Genomic DNA, 23,270 nt, shown 5'->3' on the forward strand with positions numbered 1-23,270 from the left:
CCGCAACCCGCTTCTCTGCCCCTGCCTGTCCGGGGGGTCCTCCTGAGTCCTAACACCGTGACCGTGCCCTCCACCGCGCCGCTTCCCACACCACCCCGCGCCGCACCCCCCCACCGCACCGCCCCGGCCCCATTGCCTCCCCCATCCCCGGATTTTAATCCCCGCAATAATTACCTGTTCCCAGGGCCCGGGGTCCACTCTACATCTGGCTCCGGTGGCGTCCTCCTGAGCTGTCACTGTGCCCACTGACGGTGACATCACGTCACTCATCATTGCGCACAGCGTAACGTAGGATGCAGCAGGAGCCAGAAGTAGCGTGGACCCCGGCCCCCGGGAACAGGTAATTATAAAACCGGGGATGGGGGAGGCAATGGGGCCAGGGCGGTGCGGTGGGGGGTGCAACGCGGTGCGGCGCGTGGGGGGGGGAGGTCACAGTGCGGTGGGGGCGGTGCGGGGGGCGGGGCATTATCGGATTATCGGAAAGGTAATTGCCGATAACACCCAAAACCGTGAATATCGGCCGATAATTTTGGCCAAACCGATAATCGGTCGATCCCTACTATAGATGACATAAAAACTCACCGACAGTAATATTGTGGAGGTGCTGATCGGAGAGCTGACAGGCTTCTGTCACTAATCCCCTTAAATACATTTAAGGGGTTAATGGCTGACATAAGTGTGATCACAGCTTGTGCTCTGCTTTGTAGACCTCCTGTACTTCCTCATGGCAAATATACAGAGCGTATCGGTAAAGCCCAGGCAGCAGCGCTGTAAATATATGTTGCTTGTCATGAGGCAATTAAATGTTGACATATCAATGCATAGTGGACAGAGATTAGTGAATCAATTCTAACAATCAAATTCACTCTGAATGTCCCAACAAATTCACATTTGTCTCAATCTGCACTTACTCACAGGAGCTGCGACGCATTCACTGTATGCCATATTACTCGTGTGCAGCCATCCAGATGTAAGTGACAATGTTGCATGGATTGCCGCTTACATTCATAACATTCCATGGTCTGGGTGCTCTGCATTGACAGCGTATGCCTTATCACGCAGTGTACAGCAGCAGGGACTCCTGTCTTTGAGAAGTATGCCTGCTCATGTATGTAACTTCCATGGAGTCCTACACTGATAAAATAGGGTGCCACAGAAAATACATACAGGAGAAGAGATTCCTGTAAAAGGCAGGTCCCTGCTTCTGTACACCAAGCTGCTGGAGCTGTATGCATTACTGCTTATACTCACTAGTAACATTGTTGGCTTGTGCACAGTGCACTCAACCCAGAGAATGTGCCGCATGTGAATCAGATGTCAAATCCAAATTGAAACTAAATTGAAATTGCCTTATGCTGCTGCAATGTTCATTTATTTTCTACATTTAAAAAAAAATTATTTTTTTACTTTTTCTTTGTAGTTCCACCAGAAAACAATACACACAATGGACGGGTCTGCCCCGCCACCTTCTTGGGGGGAAAATCCACACCGACCAAAGCCATGAAGTGCACCGGAGATGAGGAGTATTGTTTCGAGTTTATAAGCGGTAAATCACAGTTATTTTATTTTATTATCTTTTTTTTTTTCCTATACTGAATACCTTGTTTTATCTTTTGTTTATTATGTAGACAGGACTGAAAAAAAGTATGAAACTGGCTGTGCGTCACATAGATCTTGTTATATAAAAAATTTAATTGCTGAATTCTATGTTGATCAATGGGAATCATCATTTGCACAAAAATCCTGCAAAATAGCGAATGCAACAAGTTCTTTACCAGTGGGTGAGTGCGTTTTATTGTATTTATAGCTCAATCTACTGTACTCAAAGTCAGAACAAACACATGGTACTCAAGGTGCCCATAAACCTTCAATACTTGTTAGTCAACAGCTATCTCTGCCATTCACCCTATACACATAAACCATTAAACATTCAGATCGACCAAATATTCATGTGTTGTAAATTGAGAGAGAAGGTAAGCTGCTGTTAGAGAGCTCTGGCAGCGGCGTATCCCCTGAAAAGCCAAATGGCCGGGCAGTTGAAATCTAACACGTCCAATCCCCAAAACATCATCTGTTAAGTCAGAAGGCCCCCCATACAAATTAGAGAGTCGTCCACTCCTGCCAGAAATGGAGATGATTTTTCATGTAGGGGTACTCTGCCCCTAGACATCTTATCCCCTATCCAAAGGGTGGCATGACCATGATGTCACGAGCCTCCGTCCGGCATCGCCAGTCATCCGGCACAGAGGGAAGTTCGTCCATGCACCGGACGTCTGGGGTGCGGCAGCCGAGATTGCGGGGGTCCCCAAAGGAGGGATTTTTTGCACCACCAACTTTACTTTGCAATGACATCAGTGTTTTTACCCAAAAATCTACAGCGAAACCCAAAAAAAAATCATAGTGCAACAAAATTTAAGAAAAAACGCAACTTTGTAAATTTTGGGGGCTTCCGTTTCTACGCAGTACATTTTTCTGTAAAAATGACACCGTCTCTTTATTCTGTAGGTTCATACAATTAAAATGATACCCTACTTATATAGGTTTGATTTTGTCTTACTTCTGGAAAAAAATCATAACTACATGCAAGAAAATTAATACGTTTAGAATTGTCATTTTCTGACCCCTATATTTTTCCGCGTATGGGGCGGTATGAGGTACGATTGCTGACGTCCACTATTACTGACAGGGACCTGCCGTGCATGAAGCGAGCGTAAATGTACGTCCTGGTGTGTTAAGTAGCAGAACACAAGGACGTACATTTACGTCCTATGTCGTTAAGTGGTTAAAACACCCAACAAGAAGCTACATGTAATTCCATACTACTAAGGCAATGTTCACGCAGGGGAAAATTTGGACATTCCGCAAAATTTGCATTAAAAAACACTTAGAAATGCACCGTCTCCATAGACGGCAATGCATTTTCAAGTGAAATCTGTAGAAAAATAAGCATGTTCATTGTTGCTGATGACTCTGACATTGGGAGCCACGGGAGCCCCACACCACTTATTGCTGTTTTATTAATTTTGTATCTAAAAACAGTTTAAAGGGGTTATCCAGGAAAAAACTTTTTTTTACATATCAACTGACTCCAGAAAGTTAAACAGATTTGTAAATTACTTCTATTAAAAAAATCTTCATCCTTTCAGTACTTATGAGCTTCTGAAGTTGAGTTCTTCTTTTCTGTCTAAGTGCTCTCTGATGACACATGTCTCGGGAACCGCCCAATTTGGAAGCAAATCCCCATAGCAAACCTATTCTACTCTATGCAGTTCCCGAGACAAGCAGAGATGTCTGTTTACTTACCTCAACTCAGCCCAAAGGGGCTGAGCAAAAAGTCCACTTTTTATCCCTCACTTTGATAAAACTTAACTTTTATTTATAAGTGATTAAACAATAATGTGAATAAACAGAGCTATAGGTGATTAAAAAAAAAAACAGCATTTTTAGCACCACATGTATTAATGTAACTTGTTGTCCCTAGGGACCAACTGGAATTATGAGATCTACTCAGCACATCTGCAGAATGTGGCTATTGGCTATTGTTCCCTAACCTATGAAGACGTCACTTTGGTAGCGAAACATGTTAGGAGGGACAGTGTGAGAGCATTTTAAATATCAGCATAGCACCCATAATCAGCACATTCTGCAGATGTGCTAAGTAGATCTCATAATTCCAGTTGGTCCCTAGGGACAACAAGTTACATTAATACATGTGGTGCTAAAAATGCTGTTTTTTTTTTTTTAAATCACCTATAGCTCTGTTTATTCACATTATTGTTTAATCACTTATAAATAAAAGTTAGGTTTTATCAAAGTGAGGGATAAAAAGTGGACTTTTTGCTCAGTCCCTTTGGGCTGAGTTGAGGTATATAAACAAACATATGTTTAGTCCACCCCTCACTAGGGTCATTGATCCTTGTGATCTATAATTTTGAGCTATTTTAAGCAGAGATGTCAGCAGAGAGCACTGTTGCCAGACAGAAAAGAACAACTCAACTTCAACAGCTGATAATTATTGAAAGGATTAAGATTTTTTAATCAAAGGAATTTACAAATCTAGAATTAGAAAAATATGTGCAGCTCACAACCAGGTATTCGAGGTTATTGTGGTTAAAGGATTGATCCCCACCAATCCAAATGGGTAAAAACTAAAACAAAGATTAACCACACCTCAAGAATACTACCCTAGGGTACACAGTGAATAATTGTTTGAGACACAAAGTTTTGAAAAAAAATGCAGATTTTATTAAAACAATAAAAACCTAAATGGTTAAAAATATCAGAGCAATGTCAATGTTATCTTTAACTGTCATTGGGCCCTAATGACAGATTTAGAAAATATGAATATATATATAGCAACCACCTAATATAGAATAATCTATAGATGTAAAAAACAAATGCAATTTTTCAACGGCATATAATGATCCGGAGTCGACTATTAGTCCGGCACCTATGATGAATAAAAAAGGGGCTGATAGTCCGGCACTTGTAAAGGAAAAGGCAAAGTCACTTGATGGACTGATGTATAGGTGTATAAAAGTATAAAAAGCTGCCCACAGTTGTTAGACAAATGCAAAGTTCAACCTCACCCTGGCTGCTGGTCCCGTACTGCGACGGGCCGATAGTTGAAATTCTTGTGTTGGCTGCAGCAATCCCGGCGTGAGAGCCTGGATGGATATGGGCTCCGGCAGGAGACTCTCTCGGGAGCGGTCCGTGGTATCGGCAAATACCTGGATGTGTATCGGACCTTCGCTGGAGAGATCGTGGCTGGGTTCTGGTAGTGCTAAAAACGACCCCTTCCTCAGTAGGCGAATGTCACATTCGCCTACTGAGGAAGGGGTCGTTTTTAGCACCCTGAAACGCGTCTAGGCTGATATCTAATCTGAACAGAGCACAATTCGCACGCACCACCTAGACTGAAGCCGACCCAGAACTTTGTGCACCACTTGCTGCATTCATCAAACATCCTCTCCCACTGAGAGCATTACCAACCTGCTGCCTGCACTACCAGAACCCAGCCACGATCTCTCCAGCGAAGGTCCGATACACATCCAGGTATTTGCCGATACCACGGACCGCTCCCGAAAGAGTCTCCTGCCGGAGCCCATATCCATCCAGGCTCTCATGCCGGGATTGCTGCAGCCAACACAAGAATTTCAACTATCGTGTGGTTTATCTTTGTTTTACAATTTACAAATCTGTTTAACTTTCTGGAACCAGTTGATATAAAAAAAACATTTTTTTTTCCTGGAATACCCCTTTAAGGACTGTGCCCCCACATATGTGAATGATCCGTCACTGTTTCATAAAGTTACCCACTGAACTGCACAGTTTTCGGGGTTTGTTCTTCCATCTACTGGAGACGCAGCTATATATGCACCGCTACAACACCAAGGGCACTAGCAGCTACCAATGGCCATGCACTATTAGCGGTTGTACCTAAGGAGAAAAATCTACAAAAGGACTAAGATTTTTCACTGAACTTGGGCATCCCCCCTTCTCCCCAAAGAGGTAATACGCAGCAGGGGAATCTCGGGGGTCAGCTCCCACTCTGGAAACCACTGACATATGCACTTCATTGCTGCTTGTGGAAAGATGTGAAAGATGAGAACTCCATCACCACTGACCTAATTTGATCCTTATGTAAGGAATACAACTTGACCAATGGAACATTTGTGTGTGTGTGTGTGTGTGTGTGTATATACACATCTATATACACTGTCTACATTGAAATAGTAACAAATGCATTTATTTGGTTTAATACAGTCAACACTTTGTTATGCTGGCAATGCCATGGATCGCTTGACCTCAAATGTGAACAGTCTGTAATGTGTTCAGCAGAATATGATGCGTGTGTCACCATAATCTCAAAGACTACATATGGTAAGTATAAACATGTCTGTATAGAGGAAGAAACCTGTAGAAACGGAGTGACCAAACATATAAAGGTGGCCCAGAAAGCATGGTTTACATATGTGAAATAAGCTGCGGTGTAATATAGAGGATCTGTCCTGTTTGGTGTAGTATAGAGGATCTGTTCTGTGTGGTGTAGTATAGAGGATCTGTCCTGTGTGGTGTAATATAGAGGATCTGTCCTGTGTGGTGTAGTATAGAGAATCTCTCCTGTGTGGTGTAGTATAGAGGATCTGTCCTGTGTGATGTAGTGTATAGGATCTGTCCTGTGTGGTGCAGTATAGAGGATCTGTCCTATGTGGTGTTGTATAGAGTATCTGTCCTGTGTGGTGTAGTATAGGGGATCTCTCCTGTGTGGTGCATTATAGAGGATCTGGCCTGTGTGGTGTAGTATAGAGGATCTGTCCTGTGTGGTGTAGTATATAGGATCTCTCCTGTGTGGTGTAGTATAGAGGAACTGTCCTGTGTGGTGCAGTATAGAGGATCTGTCCTGTGTGATTTGGTATAGAGGATCTGTCCTGTGTGATGTAGTATAGAGGATCTCTCCTGTGTGGTGCAGTATAGAGGATCTCTCCTGTGTAGTGTAGTATAGAGGATCTGTCCTGTGTGATGCAGTATAGAGGATCTGTCCTGTGTGGTGCAGTATAGAGGATCTGTCCTGTGTGGTGTAGTATAGATAATCTGCTCTCCTGTGTGATCTATCATAGAGGAAATGGGGGGGAAGATTTATCAACTTGTGTAGAGGAAGAGTGCTGCAGTTGCCCATAGCAAGTGAAATCCATTTTTTCCATCTTTCAGAGGTCTTTTAAAAAATTAAAGAAGCAATCTATTTGGTTGCTATGGGCAACTGCACCACTCTTCCTCTACACATGTTTTGATAAATCTCCCCTCATGTTGACGATTCTTCAAAAAAAAGATTATTGGGATTTTCACAGTGATTGCGGGGTCCTGATCAGCTGAGATGACGGCCGGAGGTCACTTACCTGCTTCTGTTCCGTTCGCTCATCACTCTGCTTCAGCAAAATTGCTGGGTTTTATTTCAGTTTTGCCTTACAAATTGTTTGTGGTTATGGTAAAACTAATAATATCTCTACAATGTAAAATTGTAAAAAAATTTAAAGATTTTTGGCAATAAACCCTTTCTCTCTATAGGACATATGGGTAAGTGCTGGGGAGGGACGGCATTGGAGTAGGATTGTGACTTCATCCTGCTCTGTACCATGTGGCCCATGGCTGGAATCGTCAGACAGGGGCCACAGCCATTAGCCTGCAGCCAGTAGCTGCAGCTGTGTGCTTCTCCTGGCTATAACTATGTCAGACTATATGGGCCAGAATTATTTCAGACAATCATACTGTGTGGTGTCCATTTTAATTGTTCAAGTCAAAAACTCCATGTCGTGTAAAGTAAAGTTGTGTAAAGTAAATTCCAGAATTTCACATGGTGTCTGCAAGTGTGAAAAATCCCTTTGTCTGTGTTTATATAAACCATTTCATGGCTCAGACAAGGGCATTGGAATTCAGGTCACTTTCAGCTCAGGAGTGTGTATATATATATATATATATATATATATATATATATATATATAGGAAAATACTTTTCCTTATATTCTTGACAGTAGTTAGATCTGCATTATCTATCAATATGATTATTATTACTAGCATGTTTATGTTGTCAGTATACCATTTGTAACCTATTTAGTTTTCCTGCATCTATAAATTAGCATTTATGTAATCCAATGGTCTGATTTTGTCCCATGAATAAAGTCTACAGTTATGTCTTATCTAATAGATTTATAATTGTCTAGACAAAACTGAGAATCTATTCATTAGGTAAACTTGAGAGGGACCATTAATGTCAGATTGAAGACTGGGGAAAATCCCAAGATGTCTGCTGTGTGTTTATGCTATATGTCGAAATCTAATCCAACTAACTATATTTATTGGCCATTAGATGGAGAGATGACTTGACGTGATATATCTATATCTTAGGTAGTGGCTGCTAATTTTTAAGAAAATATTTTAGCAACTTATCAACAAGAGTACCCTCTCTGGTCAGTGAAATAGTTACATCTGGGCGAGACAAGAGCCTAGCACGTGATTGGTTAATTTCTTATCTGATCAAGATAAGGGAGCCTTGTTTAAACTGTAGTGGTGAGATGAGGGGGATCCATCATCCTTGGTTCCTTCTTTGGAGAGCATCCCAGATTATCTTTCTGTGATTGCTGAGTGAACAGGCTGATAACATCCAACTTGCTTGACCCACTGGCACTTCTACTTTGTGGTAATTATAAAAGAACTTTAATATCTTTTGATTATTATTGGCTATTCTATAGCAGGGTGAGTTTGTACTTGGCTAAATTTATATTTTCCTATCCACAACTTGTGGATGAATTTATAGATTTCGGTCCAGGTATAACTTTAGTGAATCTGCAGACACTGACATCTACCTGAACAGAATAACTTTAATTGTACAGTGGTCCCTCAACATACAATGGTAATTCGTTCCAAATGAACCATAGTTACTTGAATTTATCGTATGTTGAGGGATCCGTGTAATATAGAAAGTTATACTCACGTGTCACCGCTGCCCTGGATTGTCGCCATCACGTCCCCGGGGTGTCCCCGCCGTCATCACGTCGCTGCGCACACCGCTCCTATTGGATGACGGGACGGCGTGTGCGGCGACGTGAAGACAACGAAGGAGAGTGACGGCCATGCAGCGGAGCCTGAAGAGGACAGTCCAGAGCATCTGGGACAGGTGAGTGACACTTACCGGACCACACAGGGTACATTAAACGGTTATCTGGCAGCAGCTGAAGCAGTCTGCGCTGCCGGATAGCCGTTTATGCGATGGCCCCGACATACAAAAGCATCGGTTGTTGATACTGCCTTCAACATGCGATGGCCTCTGAGAAGCCATGGTATGTTGAAATAATCGTATGTCGGGGTCATCGTAGGTCGGGGGATCACTGTACTTTTGATTCATATTTTCCAAAAGAAATTATACAATTAGTAAGGGAAATTCCCCTCTCCATAGCCACCAATAATTTATGTGTTACCATCTATCAAGACAAAGTTTCATTCATAATATCTCTAAGCGGGAAAATTACTGTTGCATGTATTAACATATCTTGTATTTAATATACTCATTTCTTAAGTATACCAACTGCGTATATTCTAATATAACGTTGCTATCTATGGTGCCATCTTGTGGTCAATTTTGAATACCGTTGTGAACTAGGGCAGTATACTCCCATCTAGTGGGCAAATTTAGGTATTACTGTGACTTTGTATAGTATAATGACATCATATTGATCTGCATATTCCATTGTATTTTATATATCTATATTTTAATTAATAAATTGTATATCTATTTTTACATATTTTAGGATTTGTCATACTTATTGTAGGCCCCAAAAATGAATCACTATGTTTAATAGAATAATAGCATGATGTGTCCATCATGTTGTATGTTCAAAATAGACCACAGTGTATTCTAAAGTTTCATCTCTATAAAAGTGCCAGTCTGGGAGAAGAATACTTGTCTCTTTAGATATTTATGGCTGTTTAGATAAGACAGATAAGAGGGCTAGTTAGCCAGTCTTGTGAATGTTATTCTGACTAACAGTTAATTACCCATTTGACTAGACACAGAAAGAGATTCATACGTCTGTGTAAAAGAAACCTCCATGATATTCTTATCTCTCCAATAAATTTGGATATCTAGGTAGGCCCCAAGATGTCTATGAGAATCCAGGTTTTAATTACTTATATATGTCAAAAATAATCCCTGAATTTATAATTTAGGGCTCCATTATGTGTGGAATATGGGTTTGAAACCAACTTTGGACAGTTAACCCTTAATGATAATTATGCTAATTGTTTATGCAATGGCACCCCCTAGCGTATGGGTAGTTGACATTACACCGTCAGGAAAGGCATAATGGGTGATATGCTCAATGCATTCTGGGTATTATAGTGATGTCATAGTCATTACCATATGTACACGCCCAACCTGCATTCACTGGGGAATTCCAATTTAGGGAGGTGTGTCTAACTAATTAAAAAGTCTGGTAAACGAGATGTTTGGGACTGTAGAACAAACAAAGAAACAAAGGTAGAGAGACAAGGGAAAAAAGACAGAAAAACAAAGAACTCTCTCCCACACACAGGAAAGAGGTACAACAAGGTATAAAAGCCATGTGTGATCTCAGCAAGCCGGACTGATCACGCGGTACCAGACCGATGGCTATCCATGACGATGAGATGGACCGTTTAGCTTTTCTAAGAGCCGAAGTGAGGTTCATACATAGACTTGGTAAGAGACACAAAAATGGTATTCCATTTAATTAAGAGCAATTTGAATAATATGGATGGAATTATACCATTTAGATTGGCGAAAAAATTTATAAAATAAAATAATTAATTATCTCCATATTGAGATTAAAGTTTTAGGATATTGTGAGACTTCATTCTAACTGCAGAAGAATCAAGACTCATAATCTATCAAAGCATTAAATTATTACTTAGACATATTGATAGAATTCCTACTCACCAAACTAAGTGTTATAAGTATATTTCCCACACAGGAAACTTGCTTCAAGTTCTTCCTCCTAAAATATAGTCTAGCAAGATCATATATGATTGCTATTTAATTGTCTTAATAATCTTACCACAGTCATGTTTAGAAAATAGTCCAGAATGGGGTGGAAGTATATCATAGTTCTTCCATGTTTAAATCCTTAGATGGATTTGCCCATTCATGGAGTCATTTGATATGTAATTGGTTAGAAGGAGGCAGGGTGTATTTAGCATTACATATTGATATGTCTATAATTAGATATGCCCATCTTTATATCATGAGGTTTCTTCTGGAAAGAGTGATATGTAACTTTTTATTGTATGATATCCTAACCTAGTAGCTCTTGTTTTATTGTAACAAATTACTTACTTCTCACATATATTGTTCTACTATATGTAGTCAATTAACAAGCTTATAATGTTTACTAACATATCTATTTGATATTCATTTGCATATATCATTGTGTTTATTACTCATTTATGTTGATATTCTTATAACCAATAAATCTGCATACTTTTATAATACCTGCGTATTATTGTATATTGCAAAACTACATCCTTAAGCGTTAATGTCATCCCATCATTAAAAGAACTTGTTGATATCTGAGGAAATAGTCGGACTCAGATGTGAATTGTAATGATTAGCTTTGTCCACAATTCACCAGGTCATAATTTTGATAATTTTCCCAATTTTTTTTTCCATAATTAATAATTGTTGTGACCATAATTCATAATTTAGTTATTACCGCACGACAACTAGGAATTCGTAGGGGTTTAGGCAATCTGAGACCCCAAGCCATCAAAACTGTTGACAAATCTACATGACATGTAAAAGTTTTAAAAAAATTACAGAAATGCTTAAAAAGATCAGTCAGCCCAAAGTACATTGTTATGTAGGTAGACATTTTGCCTGATCTGCTTTTAAAGTATTCAGAGATATACTTTAAAGGGGTTCTCCCTTGTTTATACTGTTTTTTGTTATTATGTTTGTGTGTTATGTATGTATAAGTATGTGTTTTTTTATGTGTGTTGTGATTATGTATATATGCATTTTCTTACCTTTTGTGAAGATCCGGAAGCTGGCCCCTTTTTCTTCCAGCGGCTTGCTGTGTAACCTCGGCCTCCCCCATGTTGTGTTCGGCAAGTGGGATGTCGGGGGGTGTGTTCTTGCTTCTGTCCTTCCTATCTTCTGACGTCCGAGGCAAATCTTTTCTTCCTGTTTCTTCCGTGGCTCAGCGATGAATCTGCAGCCTCTTCCGGCGCATGCGCAGGTATTTTTTTTTTTACCAATAAAGTTTTTTTTGTCTAATTAACAAACTGCCTGCACATGCGCGAGTACGCAAGTGCTACGCCACCAGCGTAGCGTACGTTAGGTCTACGCTAATAGCATAGCTTCGCGCAAGCGCAGGCAGTTTGTCATTTAGACAAAAAAACTTTATTGGTAAAAAAAAAAAAAACTACCTGCGCATGCGCCGGAAGAGGCCGCAGATTCGTCGCTGAGCCATGGAAGAAACAGGAAGAAAAGATTTGCCTCGGACGTCAGAAACACACACCCCGACATCCCACTTACCGAACACAACATGGTGGAGGCCGAGGTTACACAGCAAGCCGCTGGAAGAAAAAGGGGCCAGCTTCCGGATCTTCACAAAAGGTAAGAAAATACATATATACATAATCACAACACACATAAAAAAAACATATACTTATACACACATAAAACACAAACATAATAACAAAAAACAGTATAAACAAGGGAGAACCCCTTTAAAGCAAGCCCCATGGACATATAATGGAACAATAGACTGAAGAGGGCCCCATTGACTTCCATGATAGATGATCTGTGCAAAGGTAAGAGGCAAGGGGGGAGTCTGAGCTCAGAGCATCACCTATATTGTGAACGGCCTGATTCTATTTTATCTCATCTATCTACTGGGGCCATCTATTACTGTAATCCTCCGGCCTGTGAAGATAAGGGCTTCTTATTGAGTAAAATTAAAAATTAGAAAAAACATCACCAACAATTCTTTAAAAATATTAACATAGGAATTTTATTAAAATGAAAGTTTATTTTCGGATTAAACATCTCCTTTAACTGTAGGTCAGAAAGATATTGGCAAATGATTTACATGTTTAATATATATATTACAGGTCCTTTTTTTTTTTTTGTATTAATTCCAGTAGATTAACAGGATGAATAAATGTGATTATTGACAACTGAATGGAATTTTTAGTACATATTTTTTTTATATTTGTTATAGTTATAATGTTAGTTTCTACTGGTTAGAACCATAAATTGCAGTGTTTTTTTTTGTAACAGGACAAAGGAAACACATACAACTCTTCAAAAGATGTGGATTTTTAAAGGAGTGCAATAGAGCTGGGACCATCACTAGTGCCCAGAAGAGCATATCCAAAAACACCACCTGCTGTCATTCTGACCACTGTATTTCTCCAATGCCAACCTGTAAGTATATACATTTTCTGAAAATATACATTTCCCAGCTCCCCGCTTGTCGCTCTGCTTCCAAATTACCAGACAGACTGGTCTCTGCAGTGATGCCCAGCTCAGCCAATTGTTGACAAAGGAGGGACACCGGCTAGATGCCCAGTTCTGACAATCTTTGACAACAGAGGGACACCAGCTGTGGGCAGAGATCTATTCTAGACTCTCCACTGCCTAGTGGGACTAGATATTGTTTCCTTTTTTCTTGCTGTTTATTGTACAGGGTGCGCCATTTATATGGATACACCTTAATGAAATGGGAATGGTTGGTGATATTAACTTCCTGTTTGTGGCACATTAGTATATGTGAGGGGGGAAACTTTTCAAGATGGGTGGTGGCCATGGCGGCCATTTTAAAGTTGGCCATTTTTTTCAATAGGAAGAGGGTCATGTGACACATCAAACTTATTGGGAATTTCACGCGAAAAACAATGATGTGCTTGGTTTTAACGTAACTTTATTCTTTCATGAGTTATTTACAAGTTTCTGACCACTTATAAAATGTGTTCAGTGTGCTGCCCATTGTGTTGGATTGTCAATGCAACCCTCTTCTCCCACTCTTCACACACTGATAGCAAAACCGCAGGAGAAATGCTAGCACAGGCTTCCAGTATCCGTATACACTGCAATATACTACTATATACACCGCAGGAGAAATGCTAGCACAGGCTTCCAGTATCCGTAGTTTAAGGTGCTGCACATCTTGTATCTTCACAGCATAGACAATTGCCTTCAGATGACCCCAAAGATAAAAGTCTAAGGGGGTCAGATCGGGAGCCCATTCAACTGTCCCACGATGACCAATCCACTTTCCAGGAAACTGTTCATCTAGGAATGCTCAGACCTGACATCTATAATGTGATGGTGCACCATCTTGCTATGGGTGTCAAGTCCGAGCATTCCTAGATGAACAGTTTCCTGGAAAGTGGATTGGTCATCGTGGGCCAGTATCAACAAAAATGTCATGTTGTTCAACTCTCTTTACCCTTCTCTGTCCACTATTCAATCCCAAAGCACTTAACCTAAAAAAGGGTGACCCCGCTAGTAGTGAAGAGAGGATATCTTTCGTCAAACCGCCCACCGCAAGCAAAGTGACAGGTGCCATGCCCCCTTTTCTAACAGAGCCTCACTAGGCAACCCCCCTTCCCATCATTAGGCCACGCCCCCTTCCCTGCATAGCTTTGCCCCCCTTTCTCCCACAGTCACTGACCTAGTCTCCTAATTGGATCTGAATGTTTATAGTATCGGGCCCCAGTGTAATGCTTCTATGGCAGTTGTTCTCACTTCTGTCATTTTGCACAATGAATGCTTGATGCTATACTACGCGTCTTGTGCTATGGCATAGCTTTTCCCCCTTTTTCCCACAGTCACTGACGTATTCTCCTAAAGGGCTGTAAATATTTATAGTGTGGGGCTCCCTTCACCCCAGTAATATGTAAACATATAATTAAGAATATTCTGTGCAGCTGTTTCTATATAATGTGATATAATCATATTATATAGAAACAGCTGCACAGAATGTTATATAAATAATTATATCACATTATATAGAAACCGATGCACATATTGTTATATAAATAATTATATCACATTATAAAGAAACAGCTGCACAAAATGTTATTTAAATAATTATATCATATTATATAGAAACAGCTGCACAGAATGTTATATAAATAATGATATCCCATTATATAGAAACCGATGCACATGAATGTCATATAAATGTTATATCATGTTTTCATATAGTGCTAATGGAAGTGAATGTCAGTTATATTCATTCCAGATGTTTGAGCCTTTATACATTTGTAGGGATAAAAACATTTTATATAGTTTTTGATACATATATCAAACACATTTCAAAGAATAATATGTTTTCTATTGTACCTTTGTAAAGTTAAATACCATATACAGGAATAAAGAACTGAAGCAGAGTGAAAGGCATAAATGATAGCTGTATGTAAGTAAATGGGTTCTAGTCTAACAGCTAAATTCTTTCCATGTATATATGGTAGATAAATATTTACAGAAACTATTCTGTTAACTTTTCAGGTGATTTTTAATCACAGAATACACTGAATAGTGTGTATATGTTAGATGTAAGTATTTATACCTCCTAATATTGTGGCCCATCAGCCATAACATGAATACCAACGCCTAATGTGTTGTCTCATCAGCCATACCATTGATACCAATGCCTAATATTCTGTCATATTGTGTACCATCATCCATAAAATTAACACCAGCTCCTAATATTGTGTCCCATCAGCTATAATATTAATACTACTGCCTAATATCATGTCTCTAGGTTGAACTCGATTGCCTCTTGTCTTTTTTCAACCTTACAAACTGTTACTATGTGGCCCTTTGGAGCATTCTGGGTTTTGTTTTCTTTCTTTGTAAACCATGATATTCTGAAAGTTCAGAACTTAGTTATTTTACACCGCTCTACAAGTGCTTTAGGTACTGTATACGTGACAAAGAATTAATGATGCCACTGTGCGGCTCAAAATGAATGAAGTCGCTGTGTCCCCAGAAATAGTGATGCCACTGTGCCCTCAGAATTAATGATGTCACTGTGCTGCACAAAATTAATGATGCCACTGTGCACCCGGAATTAGTGATGCCACTGTGCCCCCAGAATTAATGATGCCGCTGTGCCCCCAGAATTAATGATGCCAATGTGCCCCAGAGTTATTTATGCCACTGTGTCCCCAGAATTAATTATGCCACTGTGCCCCCAGAAAGAAGGATGCCACTGTGCCCCTACATGAACTTTGCCACTGCCACTCTCCAGCTGTTGCACAGACAGAAGGTCATGATGGAAGCTGTATTTCTACAACAACTGGAGAGTCACAGGTGGGGAAACACAAATTTGTACCTGAGAGCTTGGCTCCTATCTTAGGTCCTGCACTGCTCCACTGCTCTGGCCTCTTCTAGTCAGGCCTGGCCAGAGCAGACGATGCAGGCAGTGCTGCCTGCATAATAGGAGAAGCGGCAGGTGGCCGGGCAGGGAACACAGTGCTCACAGTATCCAGCTATTAATTTGTATCGGTGTCTTAAAGACACCGATACAAATGAATGAGTGGAGATCCCACCGGAGGTCTGGATGACTGGCGGCTGCAGTCCGGATCTGGACCGTGGTCGTCCAGTTGAGCACCCCTGCCCTAGTAACTTGTTCCATCTATTTGACTATTTTTAAAAATATGTATAGTATGAACAGGGAGGTCAAGTTGTTAAACTCTCTTTACCCTTCTCTCCCCGCTGTTCTGTCCCTTAGTGGAACACTCACCCTGAAGTGGCAACCCCGCTGACTCACCTTGTTATGCTGAAGTTCCTATCTTTATAGGACTTTAAAAAAAAAGAGAAAATTGGATATGAGAACATCTTGTAAATATTTATGAAAAATAAAAATGATAACCATAATTATGGGCTCTTTCTCACTACCGCTGAGCACCAATAAGGGGACTTCCGTTGTAAGGTAACGTTCAGGGAAAAAACCCATTCAGGGGGGAAAAAAAGAGCAGGGATGGAGCATAGCGGTGTGAATCTAGCCTAACCAGTAGGTCCCTAGTAGGCCATTGTGAAGCTACACAGATAAAACATACAGAAAAAAAAATAATATAAATGATTGTTTTATTGTGTATATATTTTATTTTAGTGTGTATTATTTTAGCGTGCATGTTTTATCTGGGTAGGTTTTCAAGGGCCCTGTGATCTACTAGTTAAAGGGGTTTTCCGAGATTTTTTTTTTTGTCATTTGACTATACTACAGGGGCTGTAAAGTTAGTGTTGTTCATGTAGCCTCTGTTAAGGTGGGTATCTAGTGCATAGCTTTTTTAATTGCATAGCTTTTTTAATTGTTTTTATAAGCATGCACTCATTTTAATTGATTTTATAAGCATTCACTAATTTTAATTGATTTTATAAGCATTCACTTTCACTAATAAAGATTGTAAACTTTTTGTATCATATTGTCTCAGTGTGGTTTGATAGGAAATGTATCATATTTGAGCCCACAAGGGACATTTATTGTTACCTTTGACAATTGAGCCCTTCTTTTGGTTTATAATATTATCCTTTTTAATATCACCGACAGTTACGTTTCCAACTGTTTAAAAGGGAGCAGTCCTCAGGTGTGTCTAGTTGCAAATGTTGGTAAAACAATGTAATATAGGTGACAAATTGTAGAATATTCTAATTATTTTGAGCTAAGGAAAGGGGGCAGGAACCCCTGAAACACAGGGTCAGTTCATCCCTACTTGTCAAGAAGCATGACCAACTCAGCTCATGATCCCGGCCATATCTCCAAACACCCCAGAACATCAATGGCTTAATAAAACTTCACATCATCCAGAGCGAACATGCCAACACATCAGGACCACAAGGACACCAACAATGTATCTCCCCTAGCTCACTTGGCCTGCCATTGGTCAGTGACTGCACGATCAGCTGAGCGGGAAGAAGCGCTACATAGAAGACCAGCGATCAAGAAGCAGGCATATTCATAAACCAAAATAAATCACAATAAGCAAAGTTTAACAATCTGATTATTTCTATTGTTTAATGATTTAGTTACCCACCCCATAGATGAGTCCACGTCAGAAGTCCAAGTCCAGGTCAGATTTTTGGTCACATCTCATCAGGAAAAAAAATATTAAAAAGGGATCAAAAAATCCTATCTAAACAAAACTGGTTAAAACTACAGATCATGGCACAAAAAAGAGCCCTAATACATCCCTGTATATGGGAAATAAAAAGTTATATGGGTCAGAATAGGGCAGTTTTAAGTATACTCATTTTGTTTAAAAAAAAAAAAGAAAGCAGATAATTCAAAAACTATATTGGTTATCGTTTTAATTGCATTGACCTCTATAATAAAGATAATTTTTGCCATAAAATACACTGGGTAAAAACCAAACCCCCAAAAGTTGCAAACTTGCAGTTTTCATAAATTGGGTGTTGTTTTATTCGTTTTGACCCACAGAATAAGGAGAGTGTCTCATTATACCATGATATGGCAAAACCAAGAATTGTTATTTTCTTTTAAATTTTCCCCCACAAATATTTATTTTGGGTGGTGCCGGTCATTTTACTGTAAAACTAAAGGTGTCATTACAAAGTACAACTGGTCGTGCAAAAAACAAACCCTCATATGGCTTTGTGGATGGAAAAAGGTAAGGAGGAAAAAATGAGAATGCAAAAAGAAAAAGACTGTGTCCTTAAGGGGTTAAGCAAAACATGTCACCTATCTCCTAAAATAAAGTGTTTGGTGAAACTGCTTGGATGTATGTAAACTCGTATATTTGATAAGGAAAAAAGCACAAAAATAACTAAATAAAAACTTGTCAGGAAAAAACTAAATATTATCATTGCTCCCCGTGTTCAGTGTGAACGGGAAACAAAATATATAGATGGAAAAATAAAAGAGTTATGGCGCTTGAAAGGCGAGGAGAAAAAAAAGAAAGAAAAAATGAAAATTGTCTGTATCCTTAGGGGATTAATAGCTTATTTGATAAACATGGCTTAGGCTGTAATTATTATGTATTTTTTATTTCTAGTGCCCTCAGAAAACAATGAAACCAATGGACTCATCTGTGAATCCTGTTATCTTAAAGAATACGGTAGCTGCTCTGGTAGAGATCGCATCGCTTGTACCGGGAACGCAACGCAATGTATTTCTTACACAGAGAGAGTGAAAGATGGTAATAGACAAGTGATTCTATTGTTTATTTTCTGTACACGATGAAATCTATGTATAACTATATGCTGTAGCACAGAGCTACAAGGACTGTGCCTCCAAACAGGCTCCAATAATAATATGTTCTAAGGCCATGGTCACAAGTCAGGAATTTCAGTGCGGAATTCCGCATTGTAATTCCGCAGGAGATTCCGGAGCAGCAGAGTCCCATTGTATTCAATGGGATTCTGCTGCACTGTGCACACGGTGGAATTTTCACGCTGGATGTTTCTGGCATAGAAATTCTGATTTCCGTGGCCGGAGGAAAAATGAACCTGTCTTTCTGCAGACTCATAGCACGGAATGCATAGCAGTCTATGAGAGGGTGCATTGCCACGCGGTCTTAGCCCGCAATCTCTGAAATGTCCGCATAGCGATTTTCTGAGCAGACATTCCTGATATGTGAACATAGCCTCACATTGCGCTTGCTGAATGTGAATGAACTTTCACTCACATGTGAAAGCCATTGGCTACACGATTTTGCCAGAAACATCAGAAAGATACTGTGGCCACCGAAGGTGGGAGTTGGTTTATCTGCATGTGGCTTCTGCAATGTTAAAACGAAACCTCAGAGCTTCAATGAAATGAACACTTACTAGATGATTCATTCACTGACAGCTGAAACCCTCTTGGAGGTCTACTCTTTTTCCTTGAGATTCCAGGAAGGTAGACAGGTATGATTAAAGTTAGATAAAAAGTGGACCTGTCCACAGGGAAACCGGGGTGTAATAGGCCCATGGCTAGATATGGATGCACATCTATTGTATTAGCCTCAATTTCTCATCTGGAAATGGCAAGTTTTGCACAATGGAGGTGGGACCCAGCATACCCGGCACCCATGTCATCATTAGTGATTAGCGGAATTGCCCACATTCGAATTTGCGAATATATAGAGGAATATTCATCCTATATTCGCAAATTTTGCGTATTCGTTATATTCGCATATTCACATATTTGAGGAAGAAAACAGTGAGTGGGTGGGCAACTTTCCTATTGGTTGCTAGGGATGTTGTTGATAACCTCTGATAAGTGTATTTGCATCATTCTAATTGGCCCACAAGTGAAAAGAAGGAATATGCGAATATTCACATATGCGAACATGCGCATATATGAATATTCACATATGCAAATATTCATATATGTGGAAAAAAAATAGAATATTCGCAATTTTGAATTATATAGCGAATATATTTGCAATATTCGCAAATTAGCGAATTTGCGATATTCACGATAAAAATTTGAAATGCGAATATTCGCGCCCAACACTAGTCATCATTACACAAAGCCGGCTATTTACATATTAGCAATGGAGGCTAATACAATGATATCTCTGGAACCGGAGCTGACAGGTGCTCTTAGATTGAAACTTGAAGGAGCTGTCCATTGTGACCGATTAGATTCCAGGTGAATTTTTAGAAGCTCACTTTGTTACTTTGATTGTGACCAGCTTCTCCATTTGTCACTATTGTTACTGGCTTTAAAGGGGTTATCCAGGAATAGAAAAACACAGCTAATTTCTTTCCAAAACAGCTCCATGTCTGTCTCCAGGTTGGGTGTGGTTTTACCACTTAGGTCCATTCACTTCAATGGAACTGAGCTACAGACCCACACCCAACCTGGAGACAGACGGGGAGCAGTTTTTGGTAGAAAGCAGCTGTTTTTCTATTCCTGGATAACCCCTTTAATGAAGCTCCCCCAATGGCATTAGACAATGAGATCCCATGAAGAAGATCTGTCTGTGTTTGGGTGCAGATGTAATTTAAAGCTTCTGGGCGTCAATGTTACACCTGTAGCAGAGCCCTGAAGCACCATGAGCCAATTACTGTATAATACTGGAGTCTTCTTATATGGAAGATGGGCATCTAGTTGCCATCAAGCACCAGGGGCTGGGTACAATTGCTTCCTCTGCACCCCCAATATCATTACCCCTGTTTGGGTGGATGTGGCAAAACCTCTGATCACAATGTAAACCTGTCTCTTACTAACTAGAATTATTCTTATTTGTTTATCCACAGGGGATTTTACAAGCAGAGAAGTCTTACATGGTTGCACCCACCCCAGTTTATGTGAAAATGAAGATATAACGGTGACCTATGATGATATAATCATACAGGAAAATAAACTATGTAGAATTCCATCAAAAAGCAGCAAACATCTTCCCAACATCCTATGTGCAATTGTCTTGTTTGTGATGTGGTCAAAGTTAATGTGGAATATGTAATTTAAGAGTACCTGTCATTTGGGAAAACTTTTGACATGTCCTAGTGACATGTCAAAAGTTTTGATCAGCCGAGGTCTGCGTTCTGCCCACTCCTCTCTCTGCTCTGTGTCACATGATGGAGACGTGCACCATAGACTTATATTGTGAGTGTGTCGTGATCACGTGACACAGAGTTGGGGGAGAGCGTGTCAAGTATAAATTTCTCTCAGCTCGTTATGCTGATTGGCGGAGGTCTGAACACTCACTAGGACACGTCAAAAAGTTTTTTTTAAATGACATCCATATCGTCATTTGCAAGATTACAATAAAATAGAATGTGTCATCAGAAAACGACCTGTTGTTTAAATTAAGTTTGTGTGTGAACCATATTTTTTGAGATTTTTTGGTGACATTTTTTTTATTTATTTTGCATTCTACTTTCTATATTTTAAAATAATCATGAAATTTTGCAGTTTTCATTCTAGCTACTGGGGCTAAAGCTAACATGGGACTTCCTGTCCTTTAAAGATCATTTACCAGTAATACCTCTCTTCTCATAGCAGACAAGGAGTACAGTAAAAGGTGACACCAGTAGAGAGATAACACTGGATCCACTACCATTCACAGCAGAGTAGTCTAGTACTATGGATTCCTAGTACAATAAAGCTTCTTCTTCTTCTCTCTCACTGGTTACAGATTTAAAGGGGTACTACGCTGCTCAGTGTTTGGAACAAACTGTTCCAAACGCTGGAGCCGCCGCCTGGAGCTTGTGATATCATAACCCTGCCCCATCATGATGTCACGCTCTTCCCCCTCAATGCAAATCTATGGGAGGGGGTGTAACAGCCATCACGCCCCATCCCATAGACTTGCATTGAGGGGCGGGGTGTGACATCATGAGGGGGTGCAGCTATGACGTCAAGAGCTCCTGGCGCCAGATCCAGCATTCAGAACAGTTGGTTCCAAAGGCTGAGCAGCAGAGTACCCCTTTGAGACTAGGGATTAATCAAAGTACAATATTAGCACAAGGATTTAAGATTACAATGGTCACATGATTTACCCACACGACTACTTTTACAACTGTCCCTGGCTGAATACTCTTCTGAGCAGGCACTGAACAGTATCAGAATACATTCAGATGGTGTTTGTATCTGTGGATATGCTGAAAATATGATAGGGTAAAGTTTGAAGAAAAAAAAAAGTCAGTGCCAATCCTTAGTTGTAATGGAGAATTGGTTCCATATAAACAGCACTTGTCTATTAATGTTAGTGAAGACTATGATTCATTTCTAGTTATTGCAATACAGAATTTCTACGCATGTGTGGCCTCATCTGCATAGAATAGGTTTCACTTGCTCTCTAGATTTCATGATCCTTTTGCAGACCTTGCATTTCTTAAAAAATAAATACTGTATATTCATAACTCTCCCTTCATTTAATTAAATTCTAAGAAATGATTGGTTGTATAGTCAAGATATGAAACTACACGAAAATTGACTGTAAATAAAGAAGACAATTACAACTTAACCAAATTATCTGTGAATTTGACTTGTTTTTTAGGGAGGGGAGGTGGATTTTGGGAGAGGTCATAATTTAACTTTCACACTAGTTCCTGTCTAATTTTGTATGCCCTTGGATATGGAAGGTCCCCATCTAGAGAAAGGACTGAGGATGGTGTTTTGTCCAGCAGAGGTGTTTATCAGAAGGCCGCAGCCCTTTCATCTATCATAGGGTTCCTTGGTAATCTTAAAGGGGTACTCCCATTTTTTAAATCAACTGGTGCCAGAAAGTTAAACAGATTTGTAAATCACTTAAAAAAATCCTTCCAGTACTTTTTAGGGGCTGTATACTAAAGAGAAATCCAAAAAAGAAATGCATTTCCTCTGATGTCATGACCACAGTGCTCTCTGCTGACCTCTGCTGTCCATTTTAGGAACTGTCCACAGAAGGAAAAAATCCCCATAGCAAACATATGTTGCTCTGGACAGTTCCTAAAATGGACAGCAGAGGTCAGCAGAGAGCACTGTGGTCATGACATCAGAGGAAATGCATTTCTTATTTGGATTTCTCTTTAGTATACAGCCCTAAAAAGTACTGGAAGGATTAAGATTTTTTTTATAGAAGTGATTTACAAATCTGTTTAAGTTTCTGGCACCAATTAATTTATTTAAAAAAAGTTTTCCACGGGAGTACCCCTTTAATTCAGCTTATTTGAAATGCACAGTTAGAGGCTGCAAAATGGACTTTAAAATACTGTCACATTGTGGCCATCTAGATGAGGCCTCAGAAGCCCCTGGATATCATTGAGATGAGAAAATTGCCAGTTCTTTGATAGG

At 39.8% G+C, this 23,270-nt stretch overlaps 2 protein-coding genes across 13 annotated transcripts in view; one reads left to right on the forward strand and one right to left on the reverse strand.

Moving 5' to 3' along the window:
• The window catches only part of LOC130294604 (mucin-2-like), a 264,132-nt gene that overhangs the window by 188,451 nt on the left and 52,411 nt on the right, over nucleotides 1-23,270 (reverse strand). The window lies entirely within an intron of this gene.
• LOC130294613 (phospholipase A2 inhibitor and Ly6/PLAUR domain-containing protein-like) lies at nucleotides 1,432-21,283 on the forward strand. The gene is made up of 6 exons (XM_056544747.1): nucleotides 1,432-1,546; nucleotides 1,629-1,781; nucleotides 5,767-5,883; nucleotides 12,812-12,958; nucleotides 18,556-18,699; nucleotides 20,750-21,283. Exons 1-6 carry the CDS (start codon nucleotides 1,501-1,503, stop codon nucleotides 20,953-20,955), a joined length of 813 nt encoding a protein of 270 aa, XP_056400722.1. The 5' UTR covers nucleotides 1,432-1,500; the 3' UTR covers nucleotides 20,956-21,283.

Source organism: Hyla sarda, chromosome 10, assembly GCF_029499605.1.
Source record: "Hyla sarda isolate aHylSar1 chromosome 10, aHylSar1.hap1, whole genome shotgun sequence".
Classification (NCBI taxonomy): Eukaryota; Metazoa; Chordata; class Amphibia; order Anura; family Hylidae; genus Hyla; species Hyla sarda.

Bases quoted from the DNA above. Each gene is read 5' to 3' on its own strand.
- LOC130294613 (XM_056544747.1), top strand. From the start codon at position 1,501: ATGAAGTGCACCGGAGATGAGGAGTATTGTTTCGAGTTTATAAGCG. The intron at 5,884-12,811 runs GTAAGTATAAAC...TTTTTGTAACAG, and splicing joins AATCTCAAAGACTACATATG to GACAAAGGAAACACATACAA. The intron at 18,700-20,749 runs GTAATAGACAAG...GTTTATCCACAG, and splicing joins CACAGAGAGAGTGAAAGATG to GGGATTTTACAAGCAGAGAA.